Consider the following 17225-nt stretch of genomic DNA (forward strand, 5'->3'; position numbering starts at 1 on the left):
AGTCTCATAATTGTATTAAGTTGAATGTACAAGTGGAATTCTCTATTGAAGTTTATTTCTTTACTTTCAAATATTTTAATTAAACCCATCTTTCATTGTCAAAAAAAACAAAAACTATTTTGGTTCAGTACACGTCTATAATGTGAGTCAAAACTTACCCTACAAAACACATTTTTTAGGGGTTGACAAAAATATATTTAATATTAATCAAGGTGGTTATCTATCTTGGATCTATTGATCTAGTTCTCGTAGACCACAAGCTACAAATGCAGTGCATAATGTTCAGGCCACATTTATAGGTCTGAAGTTACACAACTTTTTGAGCTGGTTTAACTCATTATGAAAGGTTATAAATCAATAACAGTCACAAAATTACTAACTCAGGTTAAAGTATTAAAAAGCTTGCAGTATACATTTGGCTTTTGTATCTTCAGTTAGGTTCTTCAGCTATGTTTATTTTTAATTTGCATACTTTTCTACTTCCTACTTTTACAAAAAGTAACATAATAGTGAGTCTATTGTTTAACAGTATTTTACATATAAACACAAATATATCTTCATCAGCACACTAAACAGAAAAGTAACAAACATGTACAGTGACCCATTACATGGAAAGTCAGACAAAAGGTATTACTTTGCATCAGAGTTCCGAGTAAAATGTTGGATGGTTGACAAAGACTGAAGCTCATATTTGCATTCTCGGAGACATTACTGGACTCCGGTCTCCTCTCTAAATATACATGTGTTGTCTTTAATATAAACAGTTTCCTGTACCACAAACAATGCAATGTATCTGCCGACAGTCAAGTCAATTATTTCTTCCTCCTCCAAAATATGAAACAAAGAGCCAGGGAGTGCAGCTGTGAGATGGTGACACCATCATAATGGCCCCATGAGAGTTCAGACCTACAAACTGCTGCTGGGAAATCTCACCACTGCACTCTTAGAAAGACATACTAAGCCAGCAGATGATCAAACTCCTCAGCCTGAACTTTTTGCTTGGAAATGTATGCTAAAGATTACCTTTAGGCAGATAAAAAGATGTAAATCAATCAGCTCAATAGCAATAAAGGTATCATGGAAAGTACCTAAATCTGAATTGGTAATATACTTATGCAGTCCCTATACAACGTGGCTTAGTGCGGGAGAGAAAGAATCAGTAAAAGGAATCAGTTATTTGTGATCATGTGCTCCTGCTAACAAAAACGCATATGACAAGGTTCATAATAACATACTAAAAGAAATGAGAGAAAAGTGGAATAGATAAGCTCATCAGTTCATCAACTTGTCCTACCACAGGCTAAAGGAGGGACAAGACTTGGAAGTGTTAGTGAAATGCACTCAGAGACTACTCAGACCTAGATAGATAGAACTGTACTGACAGAGCTCTATAAATCTCAAGACTAGATGAACAGCGGAAACAGGGCCCTTTATATTTATTCCGATTGTATATTTAACTTTGCCTTCAAATCCCTACACAGTTATTGTCCCGCTTACATCTCTGACATGGTTAAAAAATACTCCCCCTGCCGCTCTCTCCGCTCCTCCAATGACCTACTAATGACTTCCTCACTTATAACCTCATCACACGCACGGATACAAGACTTCTCTAGAGCTGCTCCAACTCTCTGGAATGGTCTTCCTCGTCCTATTCGGCTTGCTCCTACTTTCTGCTCATTTAAAAGAGCACTCAAAACCCATTTTTTCAAACTTGCCTACCCGGCTTCTTCTGTCATTTGAAACCATCACTACTTCCCACACTACATATCTCCCATCCTTTTGTGTATGAAATTCCCCCACCTACTAGATTGTAAGCTCTTCGGGGCAGGGTCCTCTCCTCCTGTATCACTGTCTGTATTAGTCTGTCATTTGCAATCCCTATTTAATGTACAGCGCTGCGTAATATGTTGGCGCTATATAAATCCTGTTTAATATTAATAATAATAATAACTGTTTGCTTGGCGATCATACTTAAAGGGTTATACCATCCAAAGCTAGCATGTCGGAAAAAGAGCAGATGCAGTTGCTGATGATGAGAAATAGCAATTGACTTGTATTTAACAGATTCTAGTTATTCAGCGCCTATCCATCTTTCTACCTATCTACAGTATTTAGCATCCTTTGTAGACCTTTTTAACATGGAGAAACCCTTGAAATAATTTTGTGTTCTCAAGGACCCCCTAGTACAATTACTATATCCACAACTCGCTGTATTAGCATTATGATCAGTAGGCCTCCTACATTGCTGGCCAGTGGGAAGATCGTCACCCTTACAGATAGCTATCAGGTAAACTGACCCGAGGGTCACAAATTGTTTATTGCTCAATTTATCCCTAGCAACTTCTGGAGGAATACTGGGTAAAAACAGTGATCTACAGTATCTATCTATCTATCTATCTATCTATCTATCTGTCTCTGTCTGTCATAATTGTTCATTAGGATCTGTTTTTTTACTAAGCAGAACTCCTCAATGAATGTGCAAGTGTATGTAACATCCAGATCCTATGAACTTTTTTTTTAAGGTAACAGAAGTTTGAACAAAATATGTAGCATAAATAAAACAGGGTTTCTGTACTGTATTAGTTTGCTCTACAATACTTTCATATTTAGACCACAATGCACAAATATATCTCCACCAATTAATAAATAGAACATGTGTGATTTACATTTGTACTTTTGTATGAATAATAGAAAAAACTAATAATGCACTGTGCATTTATAAAAACTGTAAAAAGAGAAGTAACTCTTCTGCTAATCATCTTCTCTTGCTTTTTGAATTTTAAAAAAAGACAAGTTAGACAATTAAACCTAAACCCTTCTCTTCCTTTTTTTCTGTTTTTACTTCCACTTTCTTTAAATCAGCCTCATGGTTACATATTGCACCCATGAGGTTAAAACCCATAAACACCACTTAGTACTTAAAAAATTAAGCTGCCTTTGTTACCTGAGCTGAGAAGTCAATCAGCTTGGGAAGAATGATCTTGGTCCCTTCATCGCTCTTCAGAAAATCTAGTAGGCTTCCTAGTAACAAATAGAATGTATATATATTTAAATAGGAAAACAAAAAATGAACAATTTTGACAACCCTGCTGACAAATGAAAGTCATCATAAAAGATGTCCCTTTAGGGTATAAAAAGGGTGGAAAGTACTGTATATACTTTTTTTTTCCTGAAATTGACGCATCCAAGCGTCAATATCTTGTGTCAAACAAATGGCTTAGGGTTCTCCCCACTGACCCATGTGTCACAAGAGAACACATTGGTCACATATAGTGTGGTAGGAGGAACTAGTAAGTGCTGTGGGGGACACAGGAGATTAAAAATACCAAGTGTATTGGTTTCGGAAAAAGCTTTACCCGGCTATTCCTCTTTAATTGAATAGGAAGGTAAATGGGGAGAGAGATATGGAGCAAGTTTTAGGTTTTGTGCATGGATCAGTGTTATCAGAGTACTTACATGACTTAATGATATCACAAGGCTTGGAAGAGGGATTACACAGTACAGGGTCAAGGTACCTAAAAGAAGTACTAAAATACACCATACAAGGGGAGAAGGGTGAGGTTTGAGGGTACTTTAAAATGTGCTGACCAGAGTTAATCTTTAGTGCTGTTGAAGATTGTTAAAGTCTTCATTGGAGCTAATTGTTCATCATACTTCCAAAAAAATATTTACACTGTGAAATAATGCAAAGAAAGGAAAAGGACTCAAGTAGTGTAAGTGTTATCCAGAACTGTTGTTAAAACTTAAAAATGCTGGAAAGCATAGAAAACCATACAACTATTGCCGCCCTGGGTAAAATGTCCTGATCTTGAAATCTCTAGACTAATTCCTACGTAATTCATCAGAAGATGCCCTGTTGGTTAAAATGTATTCAAAGCTTCCATGCATGATTTCATGGTTGGAAATTCTTTTAAATGATGAGCCATCATTTGGACAGCTCCAGCTCCAGGGGCATCAAGGAATATTGGGATCATGGCAGTGTTTAACTGCAACCACGGGAGATATGTTTTATTAACTGCTCACATGTCTCTTTATCTCTATATATGTATTTTTATTATTGATATTTGATATAAAAAAAACTTGTAACAATGGATCAATGACAACAGGGAAGATAACAATGAATTGCAATGTAAAATGGGTAACAAGGGAAAGTGTATGCAATACAAACGCACAACAGCAATGGAGGACTACAATTTTAGGTAAATATCTATTTCAGGTTTCACTGATATATCTTATATATATATATATATATATATTGGTGTGGATGTTTTCGCACATATATTTATACACATACTTCAAGAAAAAAAAAATGTAGATATCAAACTCACCTTTAGCCATATATTCAGTTATAATATAAATTGGGTCCTGTTTTGTAACCACAGCATAAAGTCTGACTAGTTTATCATGCTGGAGAGTCTTCATTAGATTGGCTTCTTCCATGAAAGCTTCAACTGACATGGATCCAGGTTTCAAAGTTTTCACCGCTATCTTTGTATTATTGTTATAGAACCCTGAAATAGATAATTGGTAAAGGACTGAAAATGTGAATGCATTACCAAAAAGTAATTACTTGAAATAGGAAGCAACACACATCTATAATTAATTTACATATACTATATAATTTACTATATACTAATAATTTACTATAATTAATAAGCCATGTGTACCTGTCACATTCTCATACATTATATTTTTGTTCATTAAAGCAGCCAATGGAATGTTTATTAGCAATACGTAGATCAAATTCAGCACCAGTTTCTGCACAGGGTACTTTAAAAGAAAATATATAGCTCCGACAAATCAGACCTTACTAAAGAAATATTGTACAGATACCAAAAGTTTGGCCCCCAACTGTCTTTTGTCACCTTCCTACACGTCAGTAAACTTAAAGATACCTTAATTAGTGCAGGACTCTATTATATCTTTATATATAAAATTGGATGTATGTATGTTGGTGTGTATGTGTGTGTGTATGTATGTTCCACCATCACTCAAAAACGCATGGAGACATTTCAACCAAACTTGCTGGACATATGACACCGCTGATCTTTGTACAGCGCTTTGGTATATGTCAGAGGTATATAAATGTATAATAATAGTGTGTGACTGTGGGGGACATTAGAGTGTCAGCTCCTCTGTACAGAGACTATAAGGTTCAGCTCAGTGTTTAATTGTACAGCCCTATGGTATATGTCAAAGCTTTATAAATCTATATATATAAAAATGTATGTATGCATGTATGTATGTATGTATGTATGTGTGTATGTGTGTATGTTCCACCATCACTTGAAAACGCATGGTGACATTTCAACCAAACTTGCTTTACATATGACTGAGACTCATGTGAGTGCACCAGTCATCTTTGTACAACGCTGTTCAAAATCACTTGGAAACACATCGAGACATTTTAACCAAACCTGCTATACATATGACTCATGTGAGTGGTATATGTCAGGGGTATATTTGCATGTATGTATGTATGTATGTATGTATGTATATATATTGCTCAGTGACAGTGTCCCTTTTGCTTATATTTTACATACTTTTTTTGGACTCTTTTACAAATTTCTGGCCTGTAATAATGCCTTAGAGAAAACATAATTGGCCAAGTGCAATCAAAGGCAAAAAAAAACAACACCATAGACTAGAAAATCACTATAGCTTTATTTAATTCCTTTTCCTGTATAATATAAGATTGCAAGAAATAAATACCCGGGCAACGCGGGGTAATCAGCTAGTATTATGAAACAATAAAACAGGGAAGTAAAAATTGGATTGTGAAATTATCTAGTTATATATTGGTTAGCACAGGATAGCACAGGATACTAGGATAATGGCCAACACTATAAGGTGGATGAAATGTTTATATATCTTATTTCTAAAAAAACTAAGGCATGGGAAAAGCAAGCAGGAAATAAATACAATTACCACATATATGTACTTGTACAATATGACTTTTTTTCCATAACACAGTACTAATATGTTACTATAACTACAGAATGCTTCCTATAATGAATACAATACTTGGCTTTTGACATATTAGAGGAAATCCACATATGGCATCATTATCCCAATTTCTACATTCATTTAGACACACTAATCTCTCAAAATGAACATCATGCTTTATAACGTCAACAAGAGGAAACATCTTGAAACTCATGCTAGTAGTTGTTGCAAAAACTGCCTGTGTCATTTCCTGAGTTGTGAATGTACATGAGGAGGGGCAGGCAATGCTCTTTTACATTCTAAAATGAATTTATAGCAGCTATGGGAGCTATAGGAGTGTGTAACAGCTTAGCTATTCAAGTATCTACTCATTCTTTTTTCTGTTATTTTATGCTCAATTGTTTCATACATGACACAATATCATTAACACAATTATAGAATTGGCAGAGGCAGGTTAAACTAATGAATATCATACAATGTTTTCACACATTCACAGTGGCAGTGGTCATTGTGTTTACACCATGACAGCAGCTTATTGCAGAATGCTAAATAAAGATTTCACCAGGAAAATCAAGAAAGAATGCAAACAGTGTACTAATTTGGAATTTTATTTTTATTTTAAAGCAAGTGTGTTTGCCTATGCAATTTGAACCTGCTAAGATTCTGAATAATTTGTTCATTTACTTTTCTGGCATGTAAATGTAATAGGGAAATACTGTAATATACACTATAATAACATGTGTATTAAACACAAACATGTAAAGTGTTGTAGCTGGAGCTACAAAGCCAACATCCGCTGTAGCATGACATTTGTAAGATTAAATAATCAAGGTCCATCTATTCCTAAAGTTTGAGTTCCTTTAGGAATGAATATTCATTGTTGAAAGGATGGAGCAGATTGATAGATGAGCTAATCAGTTTGCTGCTTCTTCTATCTATTCAATGGGTGGTGGTGGGACAAGATAGGAAAGTGTTTCTGAACTGCAGATATATCAGATCTTTTACTCTGCCAGAGCTGTGAAAATTTGTATAAATTGATTGTCAGGAATACAAATCATTTGGCAGGTAAAGCATTACCCATACCTGTAAATTTAGCTGTTTGCCTGGAGTTGAGATTTTAGTGATTAAATGATTTATTATAAACTCTTACGTACAGGATCTGCTCAAATTTAATTCAATGCAATTTACTATTTGAAACTTTGAGCTAGCAATGGTTACATGGCCAATGCAGGGGGGTATCTTACCACCCTAATAAAGTACATCTAGGTTGAGCAGCACAATGCATTTAGCACAGTTCAATACACAGTGTGGTGTAATAAATGCTACATGACCATTAGGACATGCATTACTGTACACTTAGCAACCCGTGAGCAAGAATATGCAACATTATATAAAATAGAAATCCAGGCAGACGGGAAAATCCGTCCTCCACCAACTATATATTCTGGTTGTGGACTGCTGTATTAGGCATAGACTGATGGAGCCAACGGTGGGCCCCTGTGGGTTGAGCAGGTTCCAGGGTCTTTGTGCAGTGGCACACTTTGCACCTCCCGATGTCTGCCCCTGCTTGAAGGTAAATTGAATTTAAGGGTGAATGAATCCTGAAGTATCCACCTTTGACCTTCACATGACATTTTTTTACTACACTTTATCAACTCGCTGTCTAAAGCTGCGTACACACTTCCAATTTTTATCGTTCAAAATGAACGACGAACGAACGACGAACGATCGATTGGGCAAAAATCGCTCGTAAAAAAAGTAACCAACGACGCCGACGAACGAGGAAAGTCGTTGGAAACGAACGACCGGACCGGCGGATCGGATTGGACGACCCTTCATGGGCGGGCACAAGTGCCGCACGCTGGATCTCAGGGGAAATCAAATGAATTTTTTTTTCTTGTTTTCCCGTGCGGAAAACCTGGTGCGTCCTATAGTCCGGAGCGTCTAATGGTCCGAAAAATACGGTAATTAACCAACTGTAAGACCTTTCCTTTGCATGCACATACAAGTCTACAGGAACTAATATATGCAACAAATACCTTTGGACACACAAGTATTTTTGCTGTATGGCATAAAATGTAATTAGAGAGTAGATTTGGAATTCCAAAGTCTTACAAATACACTCCTTGCTATTGTAAAACTGTCTTTTTATTATAATATTTGACCCATGGATCAACATATTCAATGTAAAGGATACTTACTCTGGTAATGCTGAATCATGTCACTAATGCATGTGAAGGTAATTCTAGGTGATATATAAAAACCACCATTGTCAAGAGTTCTGATTTTGTAGTGTTTGATGACATCGCCAGTCTTGGGATCGAAATCTCTTATTGACAATGAGTAGCTGCCTACAAATAAGGAAAAATGAAAAATACATGTAAAGAGCTACAAGAATTCAGGTGGCTGTTCCAAATACAAACATTACCAAACAGAGTGTGTTTATTTTCTATTATTTCTCTTGGTATATTACATAGCCTATGTAATAGGTTGTAAAACACTGAGTCCTTTTCTGGCTGGTCACTAACTAGGAATAATAAAATAAATTATGCAATAATAATAAAAAAAAAGATATCAAACCTTTCAGCGTTTCACTCTCTCTGATCAGGAAAGCACCAGCATTATTTCCAGGAGCCAACAACTGCCTTTCTGCATCTTTTCTTGTAATGTCCTTGAAAAACCATCTGAGAAATAATTGGTGAAATTAGTATTATTGACTAGCTACATGTGTCTCCGATCACCCAGATAAACATTGAAACTTACTCTTCTGTCTCTAGCGTGTTAACTTTAGCTACATAGTTGCTTGGGATGAATCCTTCTTTCTTGGTGGTCAAGGACTTGGCTTTCCACCACTCTCCATGCCTGGGAAAGGAAAGACTCAGGTTAATGACATCAGGGCACTATCCCAGGGCAAATGGCCAGTATATTCTGTTTAAAAGTGTTGTATAGATCTAATTTTACATAACACATAGGTAACCAAAAGAACGATAAAATAAATATAAAAAAAGGTAAAATAATACTTAAAGGAACAATAAATATGGTAAATGCCAATAAAGAATCCTTACTGCCTGACCCTCTCTCCTAACACTCAATCAAATTTTTTGATTGAGCCACTGCCTCTTTAACTTTTAATAGCCAGTAAGGGGTGAGCTCAAACAGGGTCACCCAAATCCTCGCAGCAGCTGTGTTTATAGCAACTCCTTTCCTGTACAACCTGCTTCTGACTATTGCACTGGCTGAAATCATGAACCTGGAGCCTAATATTTCACTGAAGAAGTAATGAAGGACTAAACAAAAAAAAAAATAATCACAATTCTAGATGGATGGGATTGTTTTGGGACTGGTATTTGGAGCACTAATACGACTGTGCTAAAGTGTCAAATGGGGGGCAGAACCAAGTATTTTAAGGTTTTCCAATAAAAGATCCAAATGTCATTAAAACTGCAAATGAGCTATCCTATCACTGCCTACCCAATGGTTAAACAAAATTAAACAGTTCTGAGTTACCCTATTACTTAAAACTAAGCTAAAGTTAGAAATGGAACATTTTCCAGCAGATAAGTTCTTTTTTTTGCAGAAGGAACAGAATGCTGGGCTGCTGGGAATGAAAGATTTTATGTCATTTTCACCTAGCCAATAAACATGGCTGAAGGTCCCAGAACAGGATTGGGTGAATATGTCGGTGTTGGTGTTAGGAGATGCTCATCTGTCCTGAGACTCTATGCTGTGCACCATCGCAGTATGAAACACTGTTTATTCTGTCCAGCGATGTCATTGCAGCAGCCAGGAGAACTAAGATAGCCGCAGCTCCTACTTCCCTTTAGTCGTGCGGCCCGATGTATTCTATGGCATCCCCAGCATCCATTGTTAGGCTGTGCACAGCTGAAGGGGACTCTAGAGGCTGATCCGCTCCTGACTCGGTCCTGCACTCTGGCTGCTGAGATTTTTAGCCTCTCCGCTCCCAGTCACCAGTGCCTGTTGTAGTGTATAGCTGGGCTAATCTGTGCTGCAGAGTGTTTCTTCTGATTTACTGTTCCTGACCTATCGTTTGTATGCAGCCTGGACCAATCTTTTACCTGTGACCTGGACTCTGCTTGTGTTTTGCCCTTGTGTACTTCGTTTGGTTGACGGATATTCTGTGTATGACCTCAGCTCTGTATTCTGGACTTGTCTCTGTTGGAACCTTGGTACTGCTATCTGTGGGCTTCTGGCTTGTTGCCAACCCATCCCCAGGCACCATCCCTTGCGCGTTAAGTCCTAGGGGCAACCGAGTGCTGGGAGATGCAACCAGTCCCCCGAGGATGAGCGGGGGCTGCTGTAGGTGAAGACTGCGGTGTTAGATTGGGGGACCGGTGTCTGGTAAGTACTGGTGCTGACCAGGGTCTTACAGCTTGCAAATGAGTAGGAGGAGGAGCTGAATTTAGTTAATTAGTTGTGACTAATGAAAAGCAAATTATTCTATCATCTTTATAAAATAATAAATAGCACTTACTCTTCAAGTACTTTCAATTTTTCACCCTTCTTGAAAGTCAAGTCATCTTGGTGGATGCCTTGATATGGGTATAAGGCTACAACAATATTCCCAGTTTCCTCGGTTTCTTCAAAAACAATCCAAAAGTGAGAAAATGATGTAACATACAAAAACGACAAATAAAGCAATACATTTTGCATACATTCTGGCTGAATAAAAAAGTATACCTCTTGTTGGAAATCTTTGTCCAGGCAAAAGGCTGTCCGATCTATTTGTCTAAAAGAACAATATTAATTGGTAATTAATAGACTGAGTAATAAACTACAAAATACAAAGATGAGTCTTTCACACACCACCAAGTTAGTATCTCATTTATTCACAATGAGTGAAGACAGATACAAGCAACAAATATACTGAAAACTAATTGTGCTATTGAGTCTAAGAGTTAGAATATGAAGCAAACACTGCTGACCCTCTACAAGGGGCGAATATTTTTGTTAAAAAATATTTTTGTCTCAGGGGGAATATGTTGAGTAAATGTGCTCTTCATACCTCTGGCTTTCTTCTTTCTGGGCAAAGCCAGGAACTTCTCAGCACCCCCTCCTATGTATGCCAAATATTCACAAAAATATTTTTGTTTTATTTCTGTAGGAGGTAAAAACTAATTCATATTATTTCATATTAAAAAAGACATTTAAAAGAAAAAAAGCAGCACAATTGTTCTCATATATATCAATCAAATGTAAATCTGTGACTGGTATGTAGATGGAGGAGTATTGATTGACACCAAAAAATCCAACTACATATAGTCAAACAAGATTATCCAAAGATTAAAAATGACACCCAGCCCACCTTATTGGAGAAGTCTATGGTCCAAACTAGAGGTTCCTGGCTCATACTTCTGGAAATCAACACCAAGTTGAAATATGATTGGATAACAATGATTACTGCAGTTCTATTATACTTTTGCTGCAATACGTAATAAGTGAAGTTTAGATACAATTCACTGCCTAATGGAGGAGCCCCTAAACCAACGATGAATGAAGGGTATTCTATCCTGTTCAGCATTAAACGAAATATAAACAATTCTGCTGCCAGAAAACATCACCAGCCCCAATGTCCAACACAGGCAATGCCACTAACAATGCAGACCTTCCTTAGTCGCAATGCATTAAAACATACTCACAAACAAGGATCATATGCAGTATGCTATATTCAGTAATTTTATTATTCACATCTAAACACAGCGTATTTAAAAGAGCATGGCAGCACCTTGACACGTTTTGTTGTGCCAGCACTTAGTCATAAGACATTAGGCTTTAGTTTTACTTTAAAAATTTGTGATCAGGAAGGCTTTATTGCAGAAAGGAACAAGACAGGCGCTGTCACCTCTGCAATAAACATTGTTACCTGCCTGATACCCAGCACATCCCCGCTTCCAGTGCCAGGACTGAATGAACTGCTTTGTTCCATTTTAAGCCTTATGATTAAGTAGTAGTAGCATAAAATGCACAGGGTGCTGTTGTGCTCTGCCTGTTGGAATAAAGACTAAATATGGCATATAACTAATGATTTCTTCATTGTAAGTATTTCTTAAAAGGCTGAATACTCTATTCACTCCTAGTCAACTTTTAGGCTCAAACTTAAAAAAAACTTGGTCTTCCTTGCCCTACTAAATATATGATAACAGAATATTTTTCCTTAAGCCTCGTCAATTCAAAATGAAAATAAAGCAACCAAGAGGATCTCTTAAGTGGAAAGCACTTGCTAAAGATTCAGATATAACTGTGGAACCTAATGATAATCGCAACTGGGTGTTATTGCTGACGATAAATTTATGTTTTTAATGCTTATATATGCTTAGTTTGCACTAAGTATCGGCCAGGTTTACTTTAACAACACAGAGCAAATAGAAATGATGAGTATCTTCTATGAAAACCATTTGAATTCTGTTTAGTGGACCAGTAAAAACTTGATGGGCATTGGTCACTGAATTTTGCCTTTGCGGAGCTGTACAATTTTTTAAAACACATAATAACTCTACAGTATTTATTTTAAAAATGGCATGCATGCAAATAAAATTTGGAAATAATAACATGCAAGGGTTATGGGAATTGATTTAAATTACACATATATGATCTGAAGATGTAAATTACTGATAGTGTTAGCACCTAAGTGAGCCATGACATGATCATGTAACAATTTCACTCTTTTAGTGAGTAGTGGGTATGTTGAAAAAATGTTGTTAAAATGTCTTTCCAAATAATCACACCAATTGTTTATCTATTCATACACATATATATCATTTAATTACAGAACCTATTTCCTATTATTATGATCTCATCATGTTTCATCAATTGATATTTTTACCTTGGTCACCAGTGCAGAAATACCTAAGCAGATTTAGTTACTGATATATCTCTATTCTGCAGGCTTTTTATATTAAAAATTAAAAGGCAGCTGCATTCTGAAGAATTAGCTACCTTCTAGTAAAACAAAATCTAAAAACCAGTAATGCAAAAGAAACTCTTAAGGTAAAATTTTAGACCTAATATTATAGCAACCCATTTGCCAAAAAAAAAAATGGAATTGGGTTTTAAAGGAGAACTGCATCTTTGTTTTCTCCACCCTGAGTGTAGTCTGGGTCATCTACATACTGCATGTGTGCGCCTAAGGCCCTGTTTCTTTGGGGATCTTTATGCATAAAGGGCTCCAGTGGTCCTGCAGAGAACTGGTATCTGAAGAACGATGTGGCTATGGGCAGGGCCCCATAGAATCAGTGGAATGGAAGCAAAAGTAAATATCAGAGAAGACGGGCTGCTTTATGGGCAATCAGACCAGTACTAATATTAATATTATTATTCTTAATAAACAAAAAATAAAAAGTATTTATATGGGGGTAACATATTACGCAACATTGTACATTAAATAGGGACCATGCCTTAAAGCAGAGGTAGGCAAACTTTTATGGCCACTAGGCCATTTCAGGGGTGGGAGGGAGTACATTAGGCCGGTCTCTGAGTTCTGCCCTAATGACTCAGCCCACCAGCAGGGAAGTGAAATCCCTCTCCTCTGTATGCATTGCGGATGTCCCTTCAGGGAACCTTCCCTTTTTACTGCGCCGGCGGAATATCAACGCCGACCGCGGTAAATAGGGGAGCAACAGCAAGGAGGCAGCACCGGAGCTCCGGCAGCTCCACCAGTTCCTAACGCCCCCTGGCAGACTTGGCCGCCAAACCGCGGCTCCGGAGGGGAGGGGGCCGGAACGAACTACTGGCTAGGCCATATTTAGCCTAAAGACCGAAGTTTGCTGAACCCTGCCTTAAAGTATAACTCACACCAAAGGTACAACAGTCTGTAAAAGTGCAACTTTTCTCTATTCTGTCTAAAACTAATAATGGTGCCTATGACTGTGTGCTCCATGGTGATATTGTCTTTCTTGTCACTTTAGCTCCATCTCTGACTACATAGGTTATGGAGGTTTTGATTTCTATTCTTTCCCACCAATGGTTCTAAGGGAACATTTACTTTCATGCACTCGCGTTACAATGTTTCTTGAAAAGTTGAATTATGCATTGACAAATGTTGATGAACATGTCTGCATCTCCCTATCCACTTAAAAGCAATCTTAGGGCAAATATAAGGTTGAATAATATTTAGTAATAAGGAAATTTTTAATGTCAGGGGGCTGAGAGGCATAAGTTGGAAAGCTATTAATGAGCAGAGATCAATGTTAACCCACCTTAAACAATGTATACAATGTAATTTAGATTTCTATTGGTGTATGTGTAGCAGTGAGTTACATCTCTTGTGTTTTTAGCTGTGTGGAAGAGGGTTCTTTAGAAATAATAGTGCAGCCCCAAAATTCATGGACATTGCAGTGCATGCACAGTAACGCAGACAAGCCACACACTCACCAGCCTCCTATCTAATGAAAGAAATATCTAAAAGAGTTGTAAGGTACCTCTTTTAGTGTTACATATAATTCAGGTCAGGTACACTTTGTACTTGTTTAAATATATAGCAGTGTAATACTGCCAATAATCAATCATACTAACTACCACAAGATTTACATGGTTTTACATTTGTGTATGGTATATCTTATGTTATCTACATTACAAAACAGAATGTGGTTTTCGTAACTAAAGAAACCTCCATAGTGTTTGTTGGACAACATTCAGCTTTGTTTGTGTAGAAATAGAAATTAGGCCAGCTCTATGTAGACCTGGCCAGTGAACAGACAGTAACTTTTATTGTCTGCTATATTATTATTAAAAAAGCACCTGGAAAATAATTAATCAGTGGATGACAAACACATTTATGAAAACAAAAGCTCACTCTGCCAGTGTCTCATAGACCAAGTCTTATGGCTTCTTAGTTTACCTAAAAAAACTAAACCAAACCAACATAACCAACTTTTCATGGATGCTTGTTTAGAGATTGGGAAAGATTCCCAGAAAATCTAAATTGTACAAGAGGACTACAGTAATATTCCATGGTGAAGGATGCAGGAGGTGCCTCGTCCTCCTCACTCCTCTCTCCAAAGAGCTAAGCTGTGTGTACAGAACTCATTTGATCTCCTGTCACTGGAAACAATTACAAAAGATTGTTTCCAGTATCAGAAATCTAATGTGTGAATGTAGCTTAATTTTTTGTACATTTGGCTTTAGAATAGACAATTTTGAGGGTCTTCTGGTAAGAACCATTACGTTTGTGAAGGAAGACATCACGCTTTCGTAATAAATTATTGCAAATGGAAAATAGACATGCTTCCTCTGTGAGAAAATGTTCCTCTTTTGTGCTGGGAAATGCCTTACATATTTTAAAAATATTTTTGCAATGTTAGCGTTTTTTTTAGAATAGAAAATATTGATTTTTGTAATTTAACAGATGGTGCTGACCATACATGTCTATGCACAGCCAAATTTTCTCAAGCAATCCCGATTTAAAAAGCAGCGAATAAGATGTTTCCTCAAACTTTCCCTGGTATAGAATTTTCAAGTTCTATGTGTTTCAATGACAGTAACTGATACTCTACCAGGGAATATTTGAGGTAATGGCCCTGGTTTTATTAAAGCTCTACAAGGCTGGAGAGGATAGACTTTCATCAGCAAATCTGGAATGGATTTCCTCAAAGTCTTTTGCTATTTGTTAGTTTTGAATACTGGACCAGATCCATTCCAAGCTTGCTAGATCACCCAGGTTCACTGATAAAAGTGTATTCTCTCTAGCCTTGGAGAGCTTTAATACATCAGGCCCAATGTCATATGGCTGAGCAAAAAAAAAACATATGCAGCTTTTCAAGTGTTTAACATTTTCAATAATTTTCTTTGGTTCCAACTTTTTTATTTACCACTAGGAACCTATGGTACAGTCCTCATAGATTCTTGGACAACATGATACTGCACATAGTAGGCGCTGACATTTTTTGAACTTTAGCCTAAGGATGATTAAAAGGTTAGTAGTTTGTCAAGTTTATTTTGTGGTATTTTGCCATCTGCAATCTAGTTTATTGTTCCCTTGCACCAAAATAAAAGGCAATAACTGATGGCTGCCAAGCCAAACTAATTATTGGGAAGCAATCCATGTGATGGTGGTCATGTGCCATTGTTTGTAAACAGGTAGTAACAGCAAACTGTATTTCTTTTGCTGTTACTGCTGTTACCCAGTGCAGTGAGTGTTTCAAAAAATGTCTGTCTGCCTAATAAATTTAAAAAATAAAAGTGGTTGATCCCTTGTTCTCTATAGTCAAACCACACTACCAACACAGCATTACATTGTCCAGGAAACACTATTGCCTTCCTATACACATTCACTCTGTAAGTGATAATTTACTAAGCATATGGAACCTGGTGAAAGTGACATTTGCAAAAAATACCCAATCACATGCAAGAAAATGTAAAACAAAAAACTTGATTTTTGTTTGCATATGATTGGATTGTCAGCAGAGCTTCAACTAATTCCCCAAGTTTATTGAAAAATCCTTGGGGGATGATAATTTACTTTGTTAAGTGAACAGCCCAAACTGTATTGTCTGTTTTTCTTGTTAACCGTTTACCAGAAGTTTACTAATGAAGAACACTTCACAATAAGCTGAGCTGCATATTGTATTTTTCACTGTAACCGTCTGGCATTAATCTCAAGAGAGAATGTACTTCCTTTTTAGCAATATGTGAGCTGTTTTGTTTTGTGTTAAATAATCTTTATTATGGAATCCCCTTTTCTTTCTTAACACACAAGAATGGTGATCTGCCATGCACAGGTACATTTTACTTTTCAATCAAGCAGTCTGTTCAATCATTTTATCATATCAACCGTGAATCAATTTGTTTTTTCTGAATTCAGTTTAATTCTGTAACTAAGTCCTCAACATTGAATGCAAAATCAAAAGAACCTTACTGGTTAGGTTGGAAAATTTCTGTATAAATTATTGTAAGAAAGTCTTCTGTTCAATTAAATTTTGCATTACCGTATTTTTCGCCGTATAAGACGCACTTTTTCTCCCCCAAAAGTGGGTGCGTCTTATACGGCAAACACCGTTTTAAAAAATAATTAAAACAACATACTCACCCGATACCCCGATCCTGCGTACGTCTCCTCTTCTCTCCTCTCCTCGATGCTGGCTGCAGCGCGTGTCTCCTCCTTCCTGCAGAGCACCGCGAGAAGAAGCTGGCACACGAGCCCCTGCGAAGCACGGAACCCGGAAGCACGCTGGAAGCAAGCTGATCCTTGCCCTAACGGAATTCCCCGGCGGAGAAAAAGGTACCGTACCAGTAAGTGATCAGAAGGGGAATTTAAATTGGCACAG

General features: G+C 37.0%; 1 protein-coding gene across 1 annotated transcript in view; it reads right to left on the minus strand.

Moving 5' to 3' along the window:
• Positions 1-17225, minus strand: part of LYN (LYN proto-oncogene, Src family tyrosine kinase) — a 34383-nt gene that overhangs the window by 12975 nt on the left and 4183 nt on the right. The window contains exons 3-9 of the mRNA XM_072411185.1: positions 10645-10693; positions 10439-10544; positions 8710-8808; positions 8527-8630; positions 8148-8297; positions 4329-4511; positions 2945-3021 (exon numbers count right to left, since the gene is read on the minus strand). Of these exons, the coding sequence (XP_072267286.1) occupies positions 2945-3021; positions 4329-4511; positions 8148-8297; positions 8527-8630; positions 8710-8808; positions 10439-10544; positions 10645-10693 (768 nt within the window). The remainder of the gene's footprint in view (positions 1-2944; positions 3022-4328; positions 4512-8147; positions 8298-8526; positions 8631-8709; positions 8809-10438; positions 10545-10644; positions 10694-17225) is intronic.

This window comes from Pyxicephalus adspersus, chromosome 5, assembly GCF_032062135.1.
Source record: "Pyxicephalus adspersus chromosome 5, UCB_Pads_2.0, whole genome shotgun sequence".
NCBI lineage: Eukaryota > Metazoa > Chordata > Amphibia > Anura > Pyxicephalidae > Pyxicephalus > Pyxicephalus adspersus.